The following is a 23,203-nucleotide window of genomic DNA, read 5'->3' as shown; positions in this document are numbered from 1 at the left end:
ATTCTGCTGTTAGCACAGAATAATCTAGTTAGGTTTCAAATGTCTAGGTGTTGTTTTTAAAGTACAACACATTAAAAAAGTTCAAGATAGTGAAAAATGAAATGTAATCGCCCTTTAGTTATTTTCCAAATTAGATGCTACATTCTGAAGCTAACTTCAGCTTCGACTGATAGCTTGGACACAATATAGACAGATCTATATGTTATATATCTATATGTAGATTGCACACTGCACAGATAATCAAAACACTTAACGTTTACATAGCACCTTTGTAAGCTTGTCCCCTGTTAGCTACGTCAGACATATGAGGCATTATGGTGAATGCAAACGATTTATTAACTTACCTTCCAAGTTATTGTGAAGTTTTGACACATCCAGCTTAAATCCTTTGTTGTTGCTGGAGCGTTTCAGGACGTCTGAATAATTATATAAGCATCATTAGTAGTCCTGCCGCTACTGAGGATCCACTGTTAAACCGGTGCACAGTTTTTTTGCCTGTGCACCAGAAACGTTCTATGTGGCAAAAAAATGCGGAAGTGCTAAAACGTTAGTTCTTGGCATATACCCCATTAGCTTTAAAAAATCTTACTGTATCAGAGTGACAAAGCAGATTTTCTCTGAAATGATATAAAATTCTGAAACATTTTCCTACCCTGGTGTGACAGCTGACCCTACTGTCACACAGACCTGAAGGGTAACTGTTTGTTTTGTTCATCCTTAATATTAATTTAGACATTAATTAGTGAATAGTTTAGATTTTTATTGTTGAAAATTATTTTTATTAGCTTGACTTTTTAGTTGACTATTTGAAGTGCACACATTTAGTTAACTTTATTTGTCAGTTCTTTATATTTTTGTTAAAAGCAACAAATTAATTAATTTATTTTTGAGTTACCAGTTTCCTTTGGAGCTGCTGCTGGAGGGTCACAGAAGAGCTCCAGCTAATTGACATCCATATATGGCTGGCAAACCTCCTCAGAGGGTCGTTCCATTTGTTTGCCAGGGGACGGGGAAATTTGGTTTTCTTTAATTTTATTTGACCAGTTCTTTAATGTCTCTTCTGTTTGGTAGTTTCACTCTAATGTTTGTTTAATTTAAAGATTTGGTGTTGTATTGATTAGTATTTAAGTTTTTGTATGTTTAATTCCAAGTCCACAAAACACTTGTAGACTGGCTGGGCGAACTCCCATGCACCCTCCAGGACCCCGCTGAGGGTGTAGAGCTGGTCCAGTGTTCCACGACCAGGACAAAAACCATACTGCTCTTCCTGAATTCGAGGTTCGACTATCCGACGGACCCTCCTCTCCAGGACCCCTGAATAGACCTTACCAGGGAGGCTTAAGAGTGTGACCCCCCTGTAATTGGAGCACACCTTTTTGTAATAAATTAAGATTATTTTTGGATTCCATTCAGCGTCTCTCTGGCTGGTTTATGCAAGAACCCTCACACCTGGTCAGCCAGCCTTACCTTGATTTGAGTTTATCAAATACAAACAAGGTTATAACAAAGACTTCAGAGCGTACATGTGCTCAATGCCACTTAGTCATTTCATTGGGGATAGTCATGTGATTTATTATTGATATATAAACCTTGACTCATGTTATCACCAAATAAAGCCTTTTGTGCGAGAGGTCGACAATTAAACGTGCTCGCTCCCGGAAAGCCCTTTTATTCTGAAGGAAAACTTGTTGAAAAGTGAGTGTGTGCAGTACAAACACAGGGCCGCAGAGAGACCAGCGAGGGCCACCGAAGACGCATTCAGCTGTTTCTTTACTCAACAGCGCCGTTAGTCACAGCGTCTCTGCCTTGCTGCCTCGGGTCACGACATTCCTCCTGTCGATGTTTCAAAAGACCCGTCACACACCACCAGCTCCCGGTAAACCAGGGAGCGGGCTGGGTGCTTGTGAGGAGGGTGTGTCTGGATTTGCCCAACAACGATGAGCTGTTGTGGGAAAGGATCCCACACTCACACACACCCCACACACACACACAATAGCAGAACGGGTTTGTCTGCTGAAGCTGGCTTAGGTATAAGGTTCGGTTACACCTGCTGCTTCCCCGTTAGTTCAGAGGAGCCCAGAGTCGTTCACTGAAGAAGCAGGGAGAGATGGCTGCTACCACAGCTCAGTCCATGGGGATGCTGCCCAGTGGAATGGAGATATGCACCACAGCCCCAGATATATTTTATCTGCCAGAACTGGTGAGTGGGACATTATTATTATTATTATTATTTTAAGTCAGTTTTTGAAGATTTTGTCCTTTTTGGATACTCTTTTATGCCCTATTAGAGAAGAAATTCAAAATTCCTTCCCCATATTTCAATAAAAATTATTCCAAATGTTACTTTTATGTTCACATTGGCTTTAGGGTCCAGTCCAAAAGGCAAACATATAGAGACAAACAATTTTTTAACACATATTTGTATTAATCTAAATGATGCTACATCAATAAATGTGTTAATTTACGCAAAAGAAAGCGATAAGACAGAACTCTTGAGAGTACCGTTTGAATGTAATAAAGCACATTTTCTCCAAACTAATTCCTAAACTACATCATATTTTGTTAAATATGTCTTATTTGTCACGAATAAAGACTCGAATTAAACCCATTGTTAATAAACGCAAAGGTTCCAGATCATCTGGATTAAAAGCTTCACACGTTTTGAGGGGGAAATAAAAGAACACAATGAAACATTTCTAATGTGGGAGGAGCGCCTACATACATACGTTCACCTCTCATATTTCAGTCACATTGTGTCTCTGTTACCAATCTAAGGGAGAATGTGGTAACCTCTCTGACTCTGGAAAAAATAAGTAAAAAAATATAAATCACTCTCATAAGGCCTGGAAAAATACCTGCTGCAAGTTTTAGTGCGTGGAAGTTGTATCCAAATTGGAGGTTTAGTCAAACTTGTATGGGAACAACAAATTATTGTAAGCAGAAATAATCATTTCTGAGAAAGTCGTTTGAGTGTTTGAGCAGGCAGTTCACAATTTAATTCTGCCTTTTAACACTGTGACAAAGTAACATCAATTTTATGCAAAAACAGCCAACTTCATGAAACTTTAATCCTATTCAATTAAATTATGATCAAATTATGTTTACATTATAATCCAAACACATCAGATCCAGTTCAGATCAAATGTTTGAGTTTTTGAGTATTAAAGCCACACAGAGTTTCTGTCTTATCTTATTTTATCTTATCTTATCTTATCTTATCTTATCTTATCTTATCTTATCTTATCTTATCTTATCTTATCTTATCTTATCTTATCTTATCTTATCTTATCTTATCTTATCTGGAAGAGGGAGGGCAACATTTTCCTCCAGTCATTCATTTTCTTGGACATTTTAGTCATTTCAGTTCGGCATACAGCTGTATAATTGTGTTTGAGCCACTGAGGCTAAAGATTAACTACAAAAACCTATAAAAACCGTAACGAATGAGCCTGCCGGAGTCTCAGTAGATTAAAAAAAGTGCAGTGACCTATGACTAATCAATAGCAAATTGCTTTAAAAGTGGTTTTTGAGCAAATATAAGGGCGAATACAATGGGATGGGCACGCAGACATGAAGGGTGTGGTGGATGGCTCAGCTGCAACTGCTTCACTCTGGAGTTTTCAATTCCCTTTATTGTTTGTCTCCTTTTCTATTACTGTTGTCGTACTGCGATAGTTTTACAATGTTCGATCGTGTTGTGATACAATGTTTATGATGCAAGTCATTGTATGTGTTAAATATGCATCAACAGACACTAGTGGTAAACAGGTTTAAGGTAAATTTGCAGTAATAGTTAAGAAGACACACAGGAAGGAAAATATGCATGTACCACCATGCCTGGGTCCTAAACTGAACATTTGTCTTGACTGACCATGAAAATGGGTTAGTAGTTTGAACTCTGACTGCTCCATCTATACATTTTGAGGGTAATTTGAAATGCTGCATCTAAAATGTATATTTTAAACAAAAATGATTTGTTGGAGCATGTGTTTAGCAATAATGGGGGAAAAAACTCTTCATTTTAGTTTCATACAGTTAAGCCAGGTAATAAAGTCCTATAGATTCACCAACCATTTATCAAAGTTAATCAACAAAGTAATAACCTTGATAACCTTTTGTATTGTAAGAAAAAAATGAAGTTTTTGTTTGATAAAAAATTGAGAATGTTAAGAAAAAGAGTCCTTTTGTGTCTTCACTAGGCTTAAAATTGGATTATTAATGCTGTTGTTCCAACTAACCACGCCATTATGTTGGTAAATAAAGAAAAACACATAGAAATGTACCGTATTCACTTCACGGCTTAACCTGACAGACGTCACAGTTAGCTCTCCATAATAGCACATTTGGTTCATAAATGTATACTAAATTAGAGACGACATCTTTTATTTAACTGTTGGAAAAAACTAGAATTAGGTTTTACAACCACATCCCCTTATTTTAAAAACAACTGGCCTCAAAGAAAACTCCAGAGTTTAGTCTGTAGCTACTCAAGTAATGCCATTTATGACTTAGCAAATTAAACACCGCCCACATTCCAATAAGACCACTGTTTGCTTAGTCAATAGTCAGAGAGGGATTGTCTCTGAGGCGGCGGATTTATTATTTGCCAACTGTGTTGCCACCATTTCCACTCAGTATTTATGTATTTTTTCTCTCCTTTTCACACGATATTTAACTGTTTCCCATTGACTGTTATGGATCTATTATTTGGGGCTTTTAATGGTTTGTTTTGATATTATTTTTGCGTAGGTGGAATTGCAAAAAGCAGAATGAGTGAACGTAAAAACAAGAATCTAGTGCGTGAGTTAATATTGGTAGAAGGAGTCACCCTCATTAAAACAACATCAAATTGACATGCAGGTTCAAGCATAAATATACACTTACTATCATGCATTTGCTTAGAAAATCTCTTTGCATGTCGCAAAAAATGTCATGCAAAGATTTTGAAAATGTTCTGGGTGTGTCTCAGTTCAGCGGGTTTTAAGCCAGTGACGTGCGGTGAGGTTCATACCTGGTGAGGCACCGACTTAATTATAATTGGATTTACAAATCTAGACCGCTGCATGCTATTGTTTACATAAGGAAATTTCACGCATGCATACAATGCTGGAAGGCAAAAAGACTATTCTTTAACACGTGATGCTTAGCCGTGCCGCAGAATGATTCCGTTATCTCAGTCAAACTTAGACATGTAGATATTATTAATTTTGTGCTGTGCTTAACAGCAAAAGGAGAAACCGTTAAAGTACAACTCAAAACCACGTCTTTCTCACTCTCTGTGTCAGCGCAGCTACTGTATGGTTAGCTCGCTGGTACTGTCTCTTACTCTGCAGTTGTGGAATCACAATGTCTGGGTTCATGAGCGCCCCCAGCAATGAGGCACGAGAACTGCCTGCCTCACCTCGAATCTGTTCTCCGGCGTTTCTGATCGCTCCTCAGCACACGAAACACGTTATATACACAGCTGGTGACAATAAAAACACAGCTAAATTAATTAAATTTCGCTTATGTGAGAGGTTGTGCAATCCCAGGTGAGGCTCAGCTCGCTGCTGCCTCACTGGCTTCGCTTCTAACCATTTGAATGGGAAAATGCAAAAATCCAGCAATTTTGAAGAAAAATAAAATCTGATTTGGTTAAATTAAATGAAAAATAGGTACTTTATAGTACAAACCACAGGGTGGAAATATGTTTATAAATGATTTTATTATTATATATTATTTTTCCATGATGACAGGTGAGGCTCTGCCTCACCTGCCTCCCCTGACCGCACGCCACTGTTTTAAGCATAGTTCAAAAATTCACAACTGGGCCAATTGCAAACTCATCCTAGAAGCTTAACGTTGGCCTTGTTTATCCGTCCCAAAACCAGTCGTGATCTTGGTTTTGTATTTTTATCCTGAAAAACCCCTCATCTGTGTTCATGTTTTAACCATTGACCATAACCATTATTTAATATGATCTTAGGGAATTTGGAGGCAGTTCTCCATCTTTATTATTCCACCAATTGTGTTCAATGCATCAGTACCTGACCGTTAGGAAATGCCCTTAGCATGATAGTACCGCCACCATGTTTGACCACAATGTTCTCAGGTTTGTCTCCTCAAGAGTGCTATCATGACAACACATTAAACCTTTGTTCTTATGAAACTAAAAATACTACATTTACTACAAAGAAATGGTTTTCTTTCTAGTAAGTTAAAGTTGACGTTGGACATTTTGTTTTCTCGATTAGCATCCTAAAAGTCCATGTTGATGTTAATTTCTCTTTGCTGTGGACGAGGACAACTGGTGTTTTAGCAGGTTCCAGTTTATGAGTCTTCATTTGTTCCTAAAGAATCTGCCCAATTTCCTTTTATCAGGGATGATGAAACTTTGACACAGGTGTTTGTTCCAAAAAGGACAACAATCCCAAACGCACATTAAAGCTGTTTTTGGAATGGATTAAGCAGGCTCACAATAATCTTCTAGGTTTGGTCCTAACCTCAACTTTACAAAAAAGGATTTACAGATTTGTACATGGAAGTCAACCTATTTAAACAAACTCTACCAATTCTACCAAGAAGAGTAGTCAGCAAGTACATCAAAATAATGCATGAACTTTCCTGTAAAAAAAAGAGAGAATACATGTCATAAGTAAGTTAAAATTCATTGAGGTAGATTTATAATTCTTCAACTATGGAAATACCCTAAAGCCAATATGGCATCCATGCTGATGATGAGTGGGTGTAAACTTCTGATCAAAATTTACTTCTACTACTTCAAAAACACTCCCAAATCTCCTAAAGCTATCATTTCGGAACCGATTCCAGAAACTGAAACCGCAAAGATAGATTTAGGGTCACTTCGAGAAAGAGTGTTCCACGTTGAAACTTTCTCCCATCTCTTTCTGTCCAGGTGTTTGGAGGTTTGGTGTGGATCCTGGTGGCGTCGACCCACATCCAACCCGTGAACCCTTTGGGGTGGGTGATGTTCGTCTCGGTCTTCTGCTTCATCATGACCTTCCTGTGGATGATCATGTTTGCTGCTGGCTGTCACAAGAGCAGCCCCGGCTGGGCCGCTGCTGTAAGAGCACAACACAACGTGAAGCGAAGACGAAATAAAAACGAGACATAATTATAGAAATGAGACTAACTAGCCTGTATTTATTTTGTATGAGCAGGACTTTGTCTACCATGGCCTGGCAGTGATTTTCTACCTCAGTGCGGGAGTGGAGTTGGCTTACATTACTTTGCTGAGAAAATCAGTTCTGCCATTTGGTTTTCAATTCTACCAGATTGATATTGCAGCAGTGGTGAGATGTTCATCTTCTTACTTTCAGACTGTTTAGTATCTCCCTGATTTTACTGAAATGCTGTATATTGCATTATATTCTTATCCAGAACACGTATTTATACCACAATAACTCTGTTATATATCTGTGGCGCAGGTAGATGTTCTGCAAATAAAACTCCAATGTCGTCTTCCTATTCATCTGGTACTGATGCAAACAGAGTTTATTCACAGTCACAGAGTTATTTGAGCATAACAAAAAACTGTGATATGAGCTTCACATCGCTGAGACACCTTACAGTTTATTATTATCTCAAAAGCCTCTAACACCATGGAAGTGATGTTGTGCTTCTGAAATGTCATAGAGACAGCAAAATAGCGTCATTTAATCTAACGTAGTATGTAAAAAGAAGAAACAAACCAAACAAATGATGTCAATGTAAGAGCAGAAAAACTTCAATACAACATGTGTCATCCTGATGCAGTGGAACACTAAACAGGGTTTTGATTTTGCATGAAATGTACGTCGTTTCATCACTTTTAGAAGCAGCCAGCATGTGTTTTTCTGCGAAAAAATATTTGATACATTACTGATTACTCATGTTTTTTTTTTTCTTTTTTCCTCACACCTAGATGTTTCAGATTATCAACCATGAAATGTCAGACAGAACTAAAATACAAAATGCATCTTTCAATTTATAAGTTAACAGGGTAACACTTTATGCGACTGACATAAATAAGTCTTCATGAATGTTTAACTGTTGTCATGAAGTGTCATTCAGTAAATAATGACACTTTTATTGCAAAGTTGACTCTTAATTGACTTTTAATGCAAGTTTTAGTACAACTTTACAGTAAAAGTGTCACTATTTGCCTTAATGACAACAGTCATAAGCCTTCATAAAAGCTCCTTCATGTTCATAACAGGCGTCATGTCAGACTTATTCAAACCCCTTTAAATAAACTGTGACCCAATGCTGACCTTTAAACACAGCCTCATTTACAGCCTATGCAGAACCACATTTGGCATTTCCACCACTCCTGGCTCTAACTTTAGCCTTTGTGTTTTGTGTTTGCTTTTGAAGGTGTTTGCCTTTGCGACCACACTCCTCTACTTCATCCATGCCATCCTCTCCGCCATCCGATGGAAACACTTCTGAGGAGAACCAGAAAGAAGTGATGCAAGAAGTACGGAGCGTCATCGCCACACCAAAGAAATGTACATTTTGACATAAAGGATGTGCATGAAAAGGCAACACAAATAACCCAAATCTTTTTATTCCAACCTTATAAATTCTCATTTACAATGTTGTCAGCAACCTAAAAGTTCATAGGCTCACAATAAGCTTTTGATCTCCATTCTGTTATGTTGGGTTGAGGCTTTCTGGACTGGGCACCAAACAGTTTAGAGATGTAGAAATAAAGTTTAGAAATGGAGAGAAAAAATGTCTTTTTGTATGTGGTCAAGCAAATACTGTATATAGTTTTAAAAAGCATATAGAACAATTAATCAGTTTGGGTGAACTGCCATAATTGTAGATCTATGGAAATTATAAAAAGCTATTTCACTAGTGCATTTCATCATTCATTATTGGAAAAAAGAAATGTTTTTCTACATTTCAAGGATTTGATGTTGATGACTGAAGTTTAAGGTAATTATAGAAAATTGAAGCGAAACAAATCAAGTGTCTGTTTTTCATTTGCTTCAAAGTTAAGTCATCTATGTTTTTTTTTTTCATAAGATTTTTTTTTTTTACCAACAAAGAAGCAAAAATATAAATGTTTCATATGTGTTTCAGAGCAACACACATGAAACATTTAACAGGACAACCAACCATGCACACGCACACTCACACACAAAGGGCAATTTAGACAGAAATAACCTAAACTGATCCAAATGTAATCCAGATCAATCCAGTTCATTCCATTACACTGTTCATGACTGTGGTACATTTAGATTTAAAAAGCTTGTTTTTGATAGCATCTCTCATAAGGTAATAAAATGCTCCAAAATGACATCTAATTATGAAAAAATATATAGTTATTATTTATAATTTTCTAAAAATGGCTTGTCTAAAATTATTTCCACCATTCTCAATTCCCAATGGACTACAGCAATCAAATCTAACTTCTCCATCAATCCATTGGTATTTTTTTTTTAAATTTATATCTGGTGATGAACTCCAAGTCTTTGGGGTTGGAGTATGCGCAACAAGCTAAACGTGCTTTCCAAAATGAGTTCCTAATGTCTTAACATAGGAGAATTAACAGTGATAAAATAAACTCGAGGAGAAAACGTCTGGGTTAAAGTAACCCCCTTCAGGTTGTTGTTCCACCCACTGCTGCATATTATATCAACCAGAGCAGCTCAGGGTCATTTAACACAACAGGGTTTGGTTACAAGTTTGACACGGCATGCTGTGTTAGGTTTTGAGCTAACATGTCATTTTAACGCAAGCTAAGGGTGGATTCAACAGGAAACCCCCAACAAGCATTTCTAAATAAGTCATGTATGGGTTAAAGAGAATGATTCATCTTATGTATAAGCTTTCACTACAGGGTGAAAAAACATCTAGAGGACATTTAAAGTGGGGAATTCACTAGTTCTTATAGTTTTACTAGTTAATGTAATCAAGTGGAGAACATGCAAAGTTCATGTCAGCTGATACAACTGTTTTCTGACTTTATTAAATTCGGGTAAAGTTAGGAATGTAGTAATAAAGGGGGGAGAACCATCCATGAAAATATAATCATAATTTTTTTCTATAAAGTGCTTTAATAAATGAACAGTAAAAACAAAAGATCATTTTAAAGGAGGAACAATTTCAACAAAATTCATTAATAGACTTGGTTAAAGTTTGAAAGAATAAAACTTAAGTTGAAGCTTCCATTACCTATGGGATGAACTCTGCCATGACGACTGATAGTAACAGAGCACATGATAAAAGAGTTGAATGTGAAACAAAACTGCAATATTTTTCTACAATTTCAAAATTCTATACCTATTCCCAATTTAACCGATAAGCTCTACATAAAAATTTGTATACAATTTAATAGGAAATGAACCCATGACAGGTAAAAGTAAAAGCTTCATGACAACAGCCTTATTTAGCCTAAAACCAAAATCAGAAATATCTGATATGGTTATTGATCAGACATTACAGCCTGAATTTGAAAGCAATGTCGAGGAAGCATTTTCCTTAGTCAGAGACTTAAAAACTTTACAGGGACATTGTAACCTAAATTACATGTTGCATTGCAGATTAATACTAGCTCAAGTCAAACATAAATTCAGCAACAAAATGTCACAGTGTTAAGAAGAATAGAGTAACTGTAAGCTTTACATATTTACAACTTGTGTGAATTCTGGAAAATGAGTTATGCAACATTTGATCAGTTCTCAAATGGATGATAATCATATGCTCATGTAAGCATGAGTTAATAACAAACCATTTGGAGGTTCATATGTGAATCTGTGCTTCGGCACAGATTCACCGTTCCCTCACTGGAAAGGCATTTGCTTTGATTTTAAAAAGTTTAAATCCCAATAACTAACACATGAAGGAAAAAAAAACGCTAGCTACTCGTTAGGTTTTGCAAACACGTAAAGAAGCATAATTTATGTCTTCTGTCTGACACCAGGACATATAAGTTTAAATGACTATTTCTAACTACTTTTTAAAAGCTGCCAAAATGTAAATTTGGTTTAGACTTAGTGCTTCAATTATGTTTCTGACATTTTATTTATATGTCTGAAGGAACATGGATTGATTTAATCAAACAAAGTTTAAGAATTAATTGTTTTCCCATGGGTTTGAATATATTGACAAAAAGGAAAGTAATTAAACAAAAGGCATTAATAATGGAAGGAAAATTTTGTTGATATTTGCAAATTGTACCAATCAGTGCTTACACTGTAAGTGCACAAGTGGACCTTAATCTCAAAAGTTAAAAATATTAGTATGTTCAAGTTGTACTAAGTAGCATGAGTTGACTATCTTGAGAATTCAGAGTAAGTTCCAATGACATAATTCTACTGTAGAATTTAGTTGTTTTTTTTTTTTCTTACTTGCTAAGGAGGAGCTAAGCATTTTACTGAAAATGCTATGACGGATCATTCTTTTCCCCTATAGTTATCAACACACATGCATTTATGATTGTTATTTTTCAGACTCATTGGCATTTCAGACTCATTGACGTCAGCACGGAGCCTTGAGTCATTAGCCAGATTACTTCCAGATAATATTACATTGTTTAGGTTAAAACAGCATTTATGACAAAGGGGATACCCTAGCATCGACCCTTTGCAACTACTTCACTCAATCATTCGAAGCGCCATGATGTACATCGGAAGTGAGGATAGGGAGCATTGAACTGAGCGGCTAAAGTTGTTTTTCCACGTTGTTTTTGTCAGTTTATTCATGGTTTCTACTTGCTGGACTCAAGCTAATTTGTCTGTGAACATAGCACACCTGGTTGGGCTTGTAGACGGCAGTATTTACAGCTAGCTTAGAAACCGACCCGAGCCTCCTCCCTCCTGTCGTGTTGATCAAATGACCGACTTTGCCTGAATTCACACTACATGATTAATGTCACTATGTCATAAAAAGCATTTCCCTGTAACCGGAGCAGCCTTAAAAGCATACAGAAGACGAGATGCTAATCATATTTTTCAACACATGCTAGGCCACATGACGGTGCAGCATTGTTTCCATGGTTACTGATGGTTAGACGCATACTATCTCCACAATGCGATATTTGATATCTTTCTAATCATACTTACTTATAAAGTATATGAACGTTAATCTCCTTACCTTGTATAAGGTGTTCGCTGTAAATCCGTGGTTACACCAAGAGCTGCCAGTCATTATGATTAATGGCTGCAGTAACAGTGTCATTCGGTAAATAATGACACTTTTAATGCAAAGTTGCTCTTAAAGTTGCATTGAAAGTCCATTAAAAATGCCAACTTTGCATTAAATTATCATAATTTACAAAATCATGCAAAGTTGGCACTTTTAATGGACTTTTAATGCAACTTTTAGAACAACTTCGAGGGCCCGTCGGATAGTCGAACCTCGGATTCAGGATATAGAGCAGTGTGGTTTTTGTCCTGGTCATGGAACACTGGACCAGCTCTACACCCTCAGCAGGGTCCTGGAGGGTGCATGGGAGTTCGCCCAACCAGTCTACATGTGTTTTGTGGTCTTGGAGAAGGCGTTCGACCGTGTCCCCAGGGGGGATTACGGGGTTCTCCGGGAGTATGGGGTACCGGGCCCTTTGATACAGGCTGTCAGGTCCCTTTATGACCGGTGTCAGAGTCTGGTCCGCATTGCCGACAGTAAGTCGGGCTCGTTTCCGGTGAGAGTGGGACTCCGCCAAGGCTGCCCTTTGTCACCGATTCTGTTCATTACTTTAATGGGCAGAATTTCTAGGTGCAGCCGAGGTGTTGAGGGAATCCGTTTTGGTGGCCTTAGGATCGCACCTCTGCTTTTTGCGGATGATGTGGTCCTGTTGGCTTCATCAGATCGTGATCTGCAGCTCTCACTGGAGCGGTTTGCGGCCGAGTGTGAAGCGTCCGGAATGAGGCTCAGTGCCTCCAAATCCGAGGCCATGGTCTTGACCCTGAGCCGGAAAAAGGTAGAGTGCCTTCTCCGGGTCAGGGGGGTCGTCCTGCCTCAAGTGGAGGAGTTTAAGTATCCGGGGATCTTGTTCAAGAATGAGGGAAGAAGGGAGCGGGAGATCGACAGGCGGATTGGGGCAGCGTCTGCCGTGAAACGGGCGCTGTACCGGTCCGTTGTGGTCAGTGGCGCAACTACACATTATTCAGGTGGATGCAAAAACATAGATCGGCGCCCCCCCAACCGCACCCCTCGACCGAGGGACGGAACGTCAGGGTGAAGGAGCGACGCTCACTCAGCACCCCCCCCCCCCCCCCCCCGAGGCGACGATACGTGAAGGGTAAAACTCGCTACATTTACCTCGTTATGTGCGCGAGGTGAAGGAGCGTAAGGCGCGCATTAGTGTACGGGAAAACATCATCGGCGCGCCGCCCCCTCCAGACGGGGTTTTGACGCCCCCTCTGGTGCTGCGCCCCTATGCGTTGCATACCCTGCATACCCACTTTTTGCGCCACTGGTTGTGGTGAAAAGAGAGCTGAGTCAAAAAGCAGAGCTCTCAATTTACCAGTCGATCTACGTTCCCACCCTCATCTATGGTCATGAGCTTTGGGTCATGACCGAAAGAACGAGATTACGAATACAAGCGGCAGAAATGGGTTTCCTCCGCAGGGTGGCTGGGCTCTCCTTAGAGATAGGGTGAGAAGCTCGGTCATCCGGGAGGGACTCAGAGTAGAGCCGCTGCTCCTCCACGTCGAGAGGAGTCAGTTGAGGTGGCTCGGGCATCTGGTAAGGATCCCTCCTGGACACCTCCCTGGTGAGGTGTTCCGGGCACGTCCTACTGGGAGGAGGCCCAGGGGAAGACGCAGTACACGCTGGAGAAGCTGGAAGAAGTGGCTGGGGAGAGGCAAGTCTGGGCCTCCCTTCTGAAGCTGCTGCCCCCGTGACCTGACCCCGGATAAGTGGGAGAAAATGGATGGATGGATGGATGGATGGATGGATGGATGGATGGATGGATGGATGGATGGATGGATGGATGGATGGATGGATGGGTTAGGGTTTGGAACCTAGCGTTCTGATGCTAAAAATTAGCATCAATGTAAAAGTAAGCTTTAACATTGGAGAAGTCACAAGCATGTCGACTAACATGGACTTGTGCCATTCAGTATGTAAAAAGCTAAATATAAGCTAAAATTAGCCAAGATGCTAATGTTAGGCTAAATGCTGTCAGTAGCATGTGGGGTATCAGTAGCATGTAGTCTTACATTGACTTCCATGTACTAAACATGGCTAATAAATAAGAAAAAGTATCTAAATGTTTTTTTAGGGAAAAGACTAATGCTGATTAGCATTAGCATTGCACTAGTGGGGGGTAGTGCACTGCTAATGTTTGTGCTAATGTTAATGAACTGAGAGAAAAAGATAGTAAAGGCTAATATTGGTTACTCTGAGAGTTATATAGAGGCTTTTATTTTGAAAATTTCAGTAAGCTTCATTGTAAATACCCACACTAATTCCATGTGCAACAGCAGTGGTGTCCAAAGTCGGTCCTGGAGTGCCGGCATCCTGTGTGTTTTAGTTCTCTTCCTGGTTTAGCACACCTGGATCCAATGATGGCTCATTAGAGGCCTAAGAAGAACACTGACATGCTGAAAAGGTTATTACTACCACCAGGGAGAGAACTAAAACATGCAGGATGCCGGCCCCCCAGGACCGACTTCGGACACCACTGTGCAACAGTGGTTGGGTTAAACCAGTTATAATAACTGAGACAGCAAATAGTTCTAAATGCCAGCTCAGCCCTCCTTAGTAGTAACTCAGTGTTCCGCCATGTTTGTAGTTCTGATATTCTGCTCAGCCCTCTGTATTAACTGAAGCTATGTCTGAATTCAGGGGCTGCATCCTTCGAAGGACGGATTTATAGGCCAATTACGTAATAGCATAGCGACAGGCCTGTCCAAATTTAAAGACTCCTTCAAAAGTGGCCTTCAAATGCGTCCTTCTTTTCCCCAGAAAAGTCAACAAAATGCTCCCCCTGACCAAAATCCACCCATTCATCCATTTTCTGTACACCCTTGACCCCCAGTGGGGTCGGTAGGGTTGCTATCAACTCCACCTATCTCCAGCTAACGTTTTGGGCGAGAGGCGGGGTACACCCTGGACAGGTCGCCAGTCTGGGACAAACAACCATGCACACACACACTCACACCTAGGGAGAATTTAGAGAAACCAGTTAACCTGACAGTCATGTTTTTGGACTGTGGGAGGAAGCCGGAGTACCCGGAGAGAACCCACGCATGCACAGGGAGAACAAGCAAATTCCATGCAGAGAGACCCTGAGTCGGAAATGAAACCCAGGACCTTCCTGCTGCAAGGCAACAGTGCTACCAATTGTGCCACTGTGCAGCCCACACCTTTTGAAAAATTAATACAATGGTCCCCATGTCAAAAATCCGTCCTATCAGGGTAGGGAGAGGTGTAGGGCTCAATTTGACCCTACATGTCCTGCAGGACCCTCCCCAATCACAGAGTGTTGACCACTCAGGGTTGCCTTAAAATCCTTGTAAACTTCATTTTTGACACTCTGCTTCACGCTGTAAAGGTTGCAAGACAACATAGGTTACGCCAAGGTGGGGGCGGGGACAGTGGGTGGAGGCTAGACCTGTCTGAATTCACAGCTTTTCTCGTCTGGTCTTTGTTTACTCACGGCCTTCGAAGGATCTGGTTTACAGAGACCGGGTCCTCCAAAAGATGCGGACCCTGAATTCGGACACAGCTTAAGTGTTCCATCATAGTTAGAACTACAGAGATGGTGTCTTTGTAGTCCACACCAGCAACTCTGCCTTTCTCTGTGTTCTGTTGCTATAGTAATTAATCATCTCTGCCAACTCTCTTGTGAGTCACTAAGGTGGAAAAAGAATTCTATCTTTGTGAGACATTCAGTAAGTTTTTTTTGAAAAAAGCTGTTAGAATGACTGCTTCCCGTTCAGGATCTGTAAGGCCAAAATCCACCCACAAGACCCAATTTGTCCCCACATGTTCTGCAGGAGACACCCACAAATACTGAGGGTCAATCACCCCTCTTGAAAAGTCAAAATCCATGCACATTTGTTGCCTTAAAATCCTTATAAAACTTCTGTGGAGATCATTTTATTTTGCCTTTCCACATGAAATTACTTGAAGAGGCGGAAGATAAACAATGTTTTGGTGTTTCTTCATCGGCTTTGGGTCTGTGTCCTCAGATTTAAGTTTGATATTTCTTGACTGAACTGGCAGAAGTTTATCTTTCATTGAAAATGAGATATTTGAAAGTTTATTTTTCAACTCTGTGATGTTGCTTTCTTGCGTTTTTATTTTCGTTACATATACACTGATCTCTGTCTGTTGAGCTTGTATCTGTTTCTTGAGAGCTTTAAATTTGCTCTGACTTTCCTGCACTCTATCCAATGCATCTTGCGGCAGTAGGTCTAACTTACACTTGAGATGTTTCAGCACTTCCTGCAGCTTCTCCTCCTCAAGCTTGAGATCCTTAATTTCTTCTTCTTTCTCTTTCAGTTTTGTGGACAATTTGTGGTTCTCGAAGCGATACATTTTGAGTTTCTCATTTTTCGTGTCATCATCTGGGAGAAATATAATATCTCCTTTCTCTTCATCCATCCATAACCTTTCCACCTTAGAATATGTTTCTTTAACCATTTTAAATTTCTGCTCATTCTCATGAAGTCTCAGAACTTCCTTAGATAGATCCATAATCTTACGTTCCTGTTCGCGAATTAAATCGGCCTGTATTCCAATTTTTCTGTCATGACAGTAAATTGCTTCTGAGGCTCTTCTGGATTTTGACAGAGTTTCTTCTGTCTGCATCTCTAGTTTGGTATATTCTTCATGTTTCTGCCTGAGGTCTTTTTCAAATTTGATCTTACTTTCCTTGCTGCTACGCATCTCGTCAGCCAGCTTTGCCTTGAGATGCTCCACTTGAATCGTAAGAAACTTATTCTCTTGCTGGAACTTTTGCAGGAATGTCTGTGTTGTGACAACCTCTTTCTCAAGTATCACTGTAGTTTCTTCCAGCGTTTGATTCTGTGTCTGCAGGAGTTTTTGGTCTGAATTAACATGTTCATATTTCTCCTGGAGGATTTGATATTGCAAATCTTGCTTTGACAACTTCCTCTCAAAATCACTCACATCCTTGTGTAGTGCCGTGACTTCCTTTCGCAGGCTCAAATTTTCCTCATCTTTGTATTTGATCCTTTTTATTGTCACTTCTTCATTCTGGCGATTTCTGTTTACCTCCAGTTCTGTCACTTCCGCAACTCTACGTTGTCTCTTAATTTCGTCTTTCAGACCGTCGATTTGCTTTTGTTTTGCAACCAATCCGATCTTAAGATTACTAATCGTGTTCTCTCTAGTTCTCAAGAGATCTGTCTGCTTTTTAAGGTCGACTTTATAGGCCTCTGATTCATTTCTAAGTGTAACTGTTTTCTGCTGAGACATGTCTAGTTGTGCTTCCAATTTCTTATTGTCCTCTGTGAGCTCTGAGACTTGTTTTTCTGCATTTAGTGCTCTATCCTTGAAGATCTTCATTGCTGTCAACTTTTCAGACAAATCTCTTCTCTTTGCAGTTTGTAACATCAGAGCATTTGTCTTCTCTGCAACAGTTCGTTCCAGGTTTTTTACCTGACCTTCTAGATCCTGAACTCTACCTTCACTTTCCTGAAGTTTGGTTGAAATCCCTTTACATTTGTTAGAAAGTTTAAAATATTTTACCTCTAGCAGTTTCATTTCCTTCTTCTGCAGGTGGTATGCGATCTCCACTTTTTTTCGTACATTTATTTCATTTTGTAGAGCTTTCTCTCTGGACGGAGAACTTCCTCTGGAGTTTTCCTCTTTCGGTGTGGACAGCGTTGTTCTGTCTCTGGCTCTTTCACCCTGACTTTCCATAAGTTTCTTTTTGGTCAACAAATGTTTTTTTGTCCGTATCATTGTCTTATTTTTTTTGGATGGCAATCGTTTTACAGGAATATTTTTTTCCACCAGTGCTTTCTTTGCTGCTCTTTGGAACTCTGATTTGACATCAATATCTTGAGTCCAAAGTAATTGATTATGGCATCACTATGTCATGAGTGATGTCATGGTCTTTGTCCCTGTGACATCACTGCTCCTGCAGCAATTCCCTAAACAATCAGGGTTTCTGTCTGAAAAGTTAAACCTATGACATGAGATCGAGATGGAGAGAGCTCAACGCACTGGGAATCCCAGAGGAGACAGACCCAGGCCGACTGAGGTCAAATTCCTGCGGCACAAGATGGCGATGTAATGGTCGCATTACATCGCTAAACTAGTTGAAAATAGCTAAACTAGTGGAATATTAATAAATGACATAACTAATCATTTACCAGTGTTCACAGTCTATGACTGTAACTACAAAAAAAAATTAAAAAACTGATTGAAACATCAGATCACAATACAGACGGGTTCAGTCAGAAGAGTCGTTGAAGGCACTAAAAAATGCCGATTTGACGACATATGAGTGGAGATTGAAGAAGGAGAAAAAAATACAGGCCACATGGACAAGGAATTGTAAGACACTGGTAAAAATGAATGGTTCTCCTGAGCAAGATAATGTTTTTTTTTTTTTGTAGTTTTGAACATACTGATGGAAATGAAGAATATATAATTTAGTCATGAGTCAAAGAATGCAATTTAAGTGTTTTGATCTTACAGATCATAAATTCTATGATACTGAAACTGGTATAGGCCCAGAGATCAATTTTAGTTATAATACCAAACAGCATTGTGAATATTATTCTGAAGACAGCATTAATGTGGGGTCAGAGGGCTTTTCATTAATTCACTTTAATAGTAGGAGAACGCACAGCAGTTTTTCTCAGATAAAAAGCTACCTTCTAAAATTTGATGAGAAATTTAGTGTGGTAGCAACCTGGATCACTGAGGAAAATGATCTGCTGGATGGTTTAGATGGATATCAAATGTTTAGTCAAAATAGGTAAAACAAAAGGGGAGGTGGTGTTGCACTGTTTGTTAGGTCTGGATTAAGATGTACGATTATTGCTAACATGACATTTTCAGTTGATAACTTGATGGGGTAACATTTTATTTGAAGGGGGTGAATAAGACTGACATGACACTGTCATAAACATGACATAACACCTGTCAGGAGCATGAATAAGCCTTCATGAATATTTATGACTATTGTCATAAAGCGTCATTTGGTAAATTATGACCCTTTTAATACAAAGTTGACATTATTCAAAATGACTTTGTTATGACAACTTGACATTAACCAGTAAATCATTACTGATATAAATTTGTTATAAAAGTATTACTGATTGCACTTTAAAAATTAGGTAACTTTATGTTACTAAAGGGAAAGTTTAATATCAGTGCATATCAGTGGTTAAAGAGTTATTTGAATAATAGATTACAATATGTACAAATTAACAACACAAAGTCACAGACCGAAATAGTTAAATGTGGTCGTCCTCAAGGCACCGTCCCCGGACCTAAATTATTTAGACTTTACTTAAATTATATTTTTGCAGTATCCAATATTTTGAAGTTTATAATGTTTGCTGTGCTGATGATACAAATTTCTTTATTTTGGGAAAAAATATGGCTGAAATAATAAAAACAGTAGAAAAATAGTTAACTGAGTTGAAAACATGGTTTGATTATAATAAGTTGTCCTTAAATGAAGGGAAAACTAAGTTCATGGTATTCTCTGGTAATCGGATCCATAATAATGTAAAGTTATGCATAAATGGAGTTGAAATTGATAGAGTTTAATTTTTAGGAATTATTATAGATGACAAACTTAGTTGGATGCCTCACATAGAATACATTAGAGTTAAAGCTGCAAAAACTATTGGAATACTGTTTAAAATAAAAGATTTAGTAAATGTTAAAGGCCTGCATATTATATATTCCTCTTTGGTTATGCCTTATTTGTCTTATTGCTCAGAAATCTGGGGAAATTCAAGTAAAACAAACATTGATGTAATAGCTAAGTTGCAAAAAAAACTATAAGGCTTATTAATAAGGTGTGATACCGTGAACCAACCGATAAACTCTTCTTTCAAAGTAATATATTAAAATTTAAAGATATTGTTTATATAAAAATACTGGAAATAATGTATAAAGCATTGACCAAAAGTTTTCCTTCTGGTATTCAGAAATTATTTAAGTTAAGAGAGAATAAATATAATTTGCGAGGTTTGTTTATATTTCAATGTGCAAAAGAGAAGAGCCAGGTAAAATCAAGATGTGTTTCAGTTCTTGGTGTGAAACTGTGGAATGAATTGAATGATGATTTTAAGTCAAGTCCTTTCTTGGTGAGCGTCAAAAGAGCTCTAAAATGTAAAATGATAACATCTTACGCTATAAAGTATAGCATTGTGAAGATATCTTGGTAGGTTGTTGTATAAAATAGGGCAGGCAAGTTTAGCTTGGCTTCAGCCTATTCCTTTTTTGGTAAATTATGGGTTTGTTTATTGTTGTCTTGTTTGTGTCATGTGTTTAATGTGGGCAATTTACCTAAATAAAGTATTGATTGATTGATTGATTGATTGATTGATTGATTGATTGATTGATTGATTGATTGATTGATTGATTGATTGATTGATTGATTGATTGATTGATTGATTGAGATTAATTTATAGAATAAATGATGTGAATTCAGCATATGAAGAATTTTTCAGAATATTTAAATAACTATATGACAAAAACTGCCCAGTTAAGGAAAATAAGATGAAAAGTAGGCAAAAAAAAAGAAAATAAAATGAGCAGTGGATTATAAACAGAATACAAAATGCATGTTAAAAAGAAAAACAAACTTTTTAGGGGATTTATAAAACATAGTACTTCTGAATCAGAAAACAAATATAAAAAATATCTAAATAAGTTGACTAATATTATAAAGGCATGTAAAAGGGAATATTACTATAAATTATTGGATAGTAATAAAAATAATACTGAGGCGACATGGAACAATTTAAATAGTGTTATCAGGAAAACTTCTAGCAGTAACAATAGTCCACAGTATTCATGCAAAGTTGGCATTTTTAATTGACTTTTAATGCAACTTTTAGAGCAACTTTGCAATAAATGTGTCATTATTTACCGAATGACACTTCATGATAACTGTCCTAAACATTCATAAAGACTTCTTTATGTTCATGACAGATATTATGTGATGTTTATGACAGTGTCATGTCAGTCTTATGCACACCCCTTAAAATAAAGTATTACCGTATTTTTTAGATAATGACCAGAATATTACCAATATGAAGAGTGTCGTAAATAATTAAATTGTTATTTTGTGAATGTAGGACCTCACTTAGAAGAAAAGATACCTGCGATAAAAACAGCAACTCATCTAAATTATACTGAGAATAATGCAAGTTCAATGTATCTTAACCACAATACAAGAGAAAGATTTGATATTGTGAATAAATGTAAAGGCAAAGCATCCACTGATGATCGAGACATGAAAAGAATTAAATTGGTAATTGAGGGTATTGCTAAACCATTAACTTACATTTGTAATTTCTCATTTCAAACGGGACAATTTCCCAACAAAATGAAAACAGCAAAGATTATACCAATCTATAAAACTGGTAATAATCACTTTTTCACTAATTATAGGCCTGTCTCGCTTCTCCCTCAGTTCTCTAAAATTCTAGAAAAACTTTTAAAGAAGAGACTGGAACAATTCACAGACAAACATACACTACTTAGCAGTGATCAGTATGGATTCAGAGCGAATCGGTTAACATCACAAGCTGTAAATGACTTCATAAAAGAAATTACCAATGCAACAGATGGTACGAAAATAGTGGTAGGGGTTTTCATAGATCTAAAGAAACCGTTTGACACAATAAATCATGATATCCTAATTAAAAAATTAGAACATTATGGAATTCAAGGAGTAGTTTTGAACTGAATGAGGAGCTAAAGAGCAGAAAACAATTTGTGAAAATGGGAGATACTGAATCTGATTGTCTGGAGATTGTATGCGGGATACCTCATGGGGTACATTTCAAGGATTTGATGACTGAAGTTTATTGTAATTATAGAGAACTGAAGTGAAACGCATCAAAAGTGTCTGTTTTTCATTTGCTTCTAAGTTATGCCATCTATGTTTTTCTTTCAGTAAGATTTTTTTTTACCCGCAAAGAAGCAAAAATATTAAAGTTTCATACATGTTTAGAGCAACACACATGAAACATTTAAAGGGACAACCAACCATGCACACACACACTCACACACAAGGGCAATTTAGACAGAAATAACCTAAATTGGTCCAAATTTAAGTCAGATCAATCCAGTTCATTCCATTACATTGTTCACAACTGTGGTACATTTAGATTTAAAAAGCTTGTTTTGATTTTTATGAAAGGTTGGTGGTTCAACTGTTCCTGATGCTGTTCCTCAGGTAGTTTTTTTCCCCACAACAGAAAATGTCTTCACAACTCAACACTGACTAACTGGAAATGTCAACAACACAGATAACAACTCATACAAGTGTAGAAATGGGTCTTTGTAAGGAGGAGTGATGCTAATGCTACATCCATGCCCTTCTTTGCTTTATAGCATCTTGCTAACAAAGGAGCTCTCCTCGCTGTCAAGAAACATATTCAAAATATGCCTTTTGGAAACTTTTTCTGAAACTCCCTTCTTCAGCCTTAGACACGTTGGATACTGTTTGCAAAAAAAAAATAAAAAATTCTTTCTGCCCATATAATCACCATATATGCAGTTCAGCTCCACCACCCACCTGTTTGTTTACAGGATGTGAAATGAGGTCAAAGACTCATTGCCTTTTCTGAGGTAATGAGTCTTATTGTTAATTTATAATATATTATAATATTCGTAATATAACCAGTCAGATTTTATTAAATATTTAAACAAATAAATTATTAAATATTTCTCTCGGGTGCTACGTCTGATCCATGGGGAGTTATAGCACCTCCTAGCGCCTCCTTGGAGCAACTACAGCTATCAGTTCATCGCTGTCTTTTTCCTGAGTACTTTAAATAAATTTGGTTTTTTCAAAACCTCGCTTGGTTATGGCGTGACTGCGCGCTCAGCTTGGTAGCCCCAAAAATCTCACCATACTTGAACTATAGTACCAATAAATAAATAAATAACGAAATGGGCTTGAATAGAAGATTTTTCTTCAGTATCTTGCAAAGCACCATGAGCTCCAGTGGCGCAATCGGTTAGCGCGCGGTACTTATAAGACAGTACACTTTGAGCAATGCCGAGGTTGTGAGTTCAAGCCTCACCTGGAGCA

The 23,203-nt window shown here is 38.1% G+C and overlaps 1 protein-coding gene and 1 non-coding gene across 2 annotated transcripts; both read left to right on the top strand.

Moving 5' to 3' along the window:
* Positions 1 to 1,958: 1,958 nt before the first annotated feature.
* Positions 1,959 to 8,951, top strand: malb (mal, T cell differentiation protein (MAL blood group) b). Its single transcript, XM_008428813.3, has 4 exons — positions 1,959 to 2,200; positions 6,896 to 7,063; positions 7,161 to 7,292; positions 8,356 to 8,951. Exons 1-4 carry the CDS (start codon positions 2,108 to 2,110, stop codon positions 8,428 to 8,430), a joined length of 468 nt encoding a protein of 155 aa, XP_008427035.2. The 5' UTR covers positions 1,959 to 2,107; the 3' UTR covers positions 8,431 to 8,951.
* A 14,159-nt stretch (positions 8,952 to 23,110) lies between these two features.
* trnai-uau (transfer RNA isoleucine (anticodon UAU)) lies at positions 23,111 to 23,203 on the top strand. Its single transcript is given in 2 exon segments — positions 23,111 to 23,148; positions 23,168 to 23,203. It is a non-coding gene; the product is annotated as a tRNA-Ile (tRNA).

Source organism: Poecilia reticulata, chromosome 15 (genome assembly GCF_904066995.2).
Source record: "Poecilia reticulata chromosome 15, P_reticulata-male-v2, whole genome shotgun sequence".
Classification (NCBI taxonomy): domain Eukaryota; kingdom Metazoa; phylum Chordata; class Actinopteri; order Cyprinodontiformes; family Poeciliidae; genus Poecilia; species Poecilia reticulata.
The sequence above is the reverse complement of the archived record's forward strand: the minus strand, read 5'-3'. Positions and strand labels throughout refer to the sequence as shown.

Coding starts and splice junctions, on each gene's coding strand:
- malb (XM_008428813.3), top strand. CDS start 2,108: ATGGCTGCTACCACAGCTCAGTCCATGGGGATGCTGCCCAGTGGAATG. Junction 7,064..7,160: donor GCCCCGGCTGGGCCGCTGCT/GTAAGAGCACAA, acceptor TTGTATGAGCAG/GACTTTGTCTACCATGGCCT. Junction 7,293..8,355: donor AGATTGATATTGCAGCAGTG/GTGAGATGTTCA, acceptor TTGCTTTTGAAG/GTGTTTGCCTTTGCGACCAC.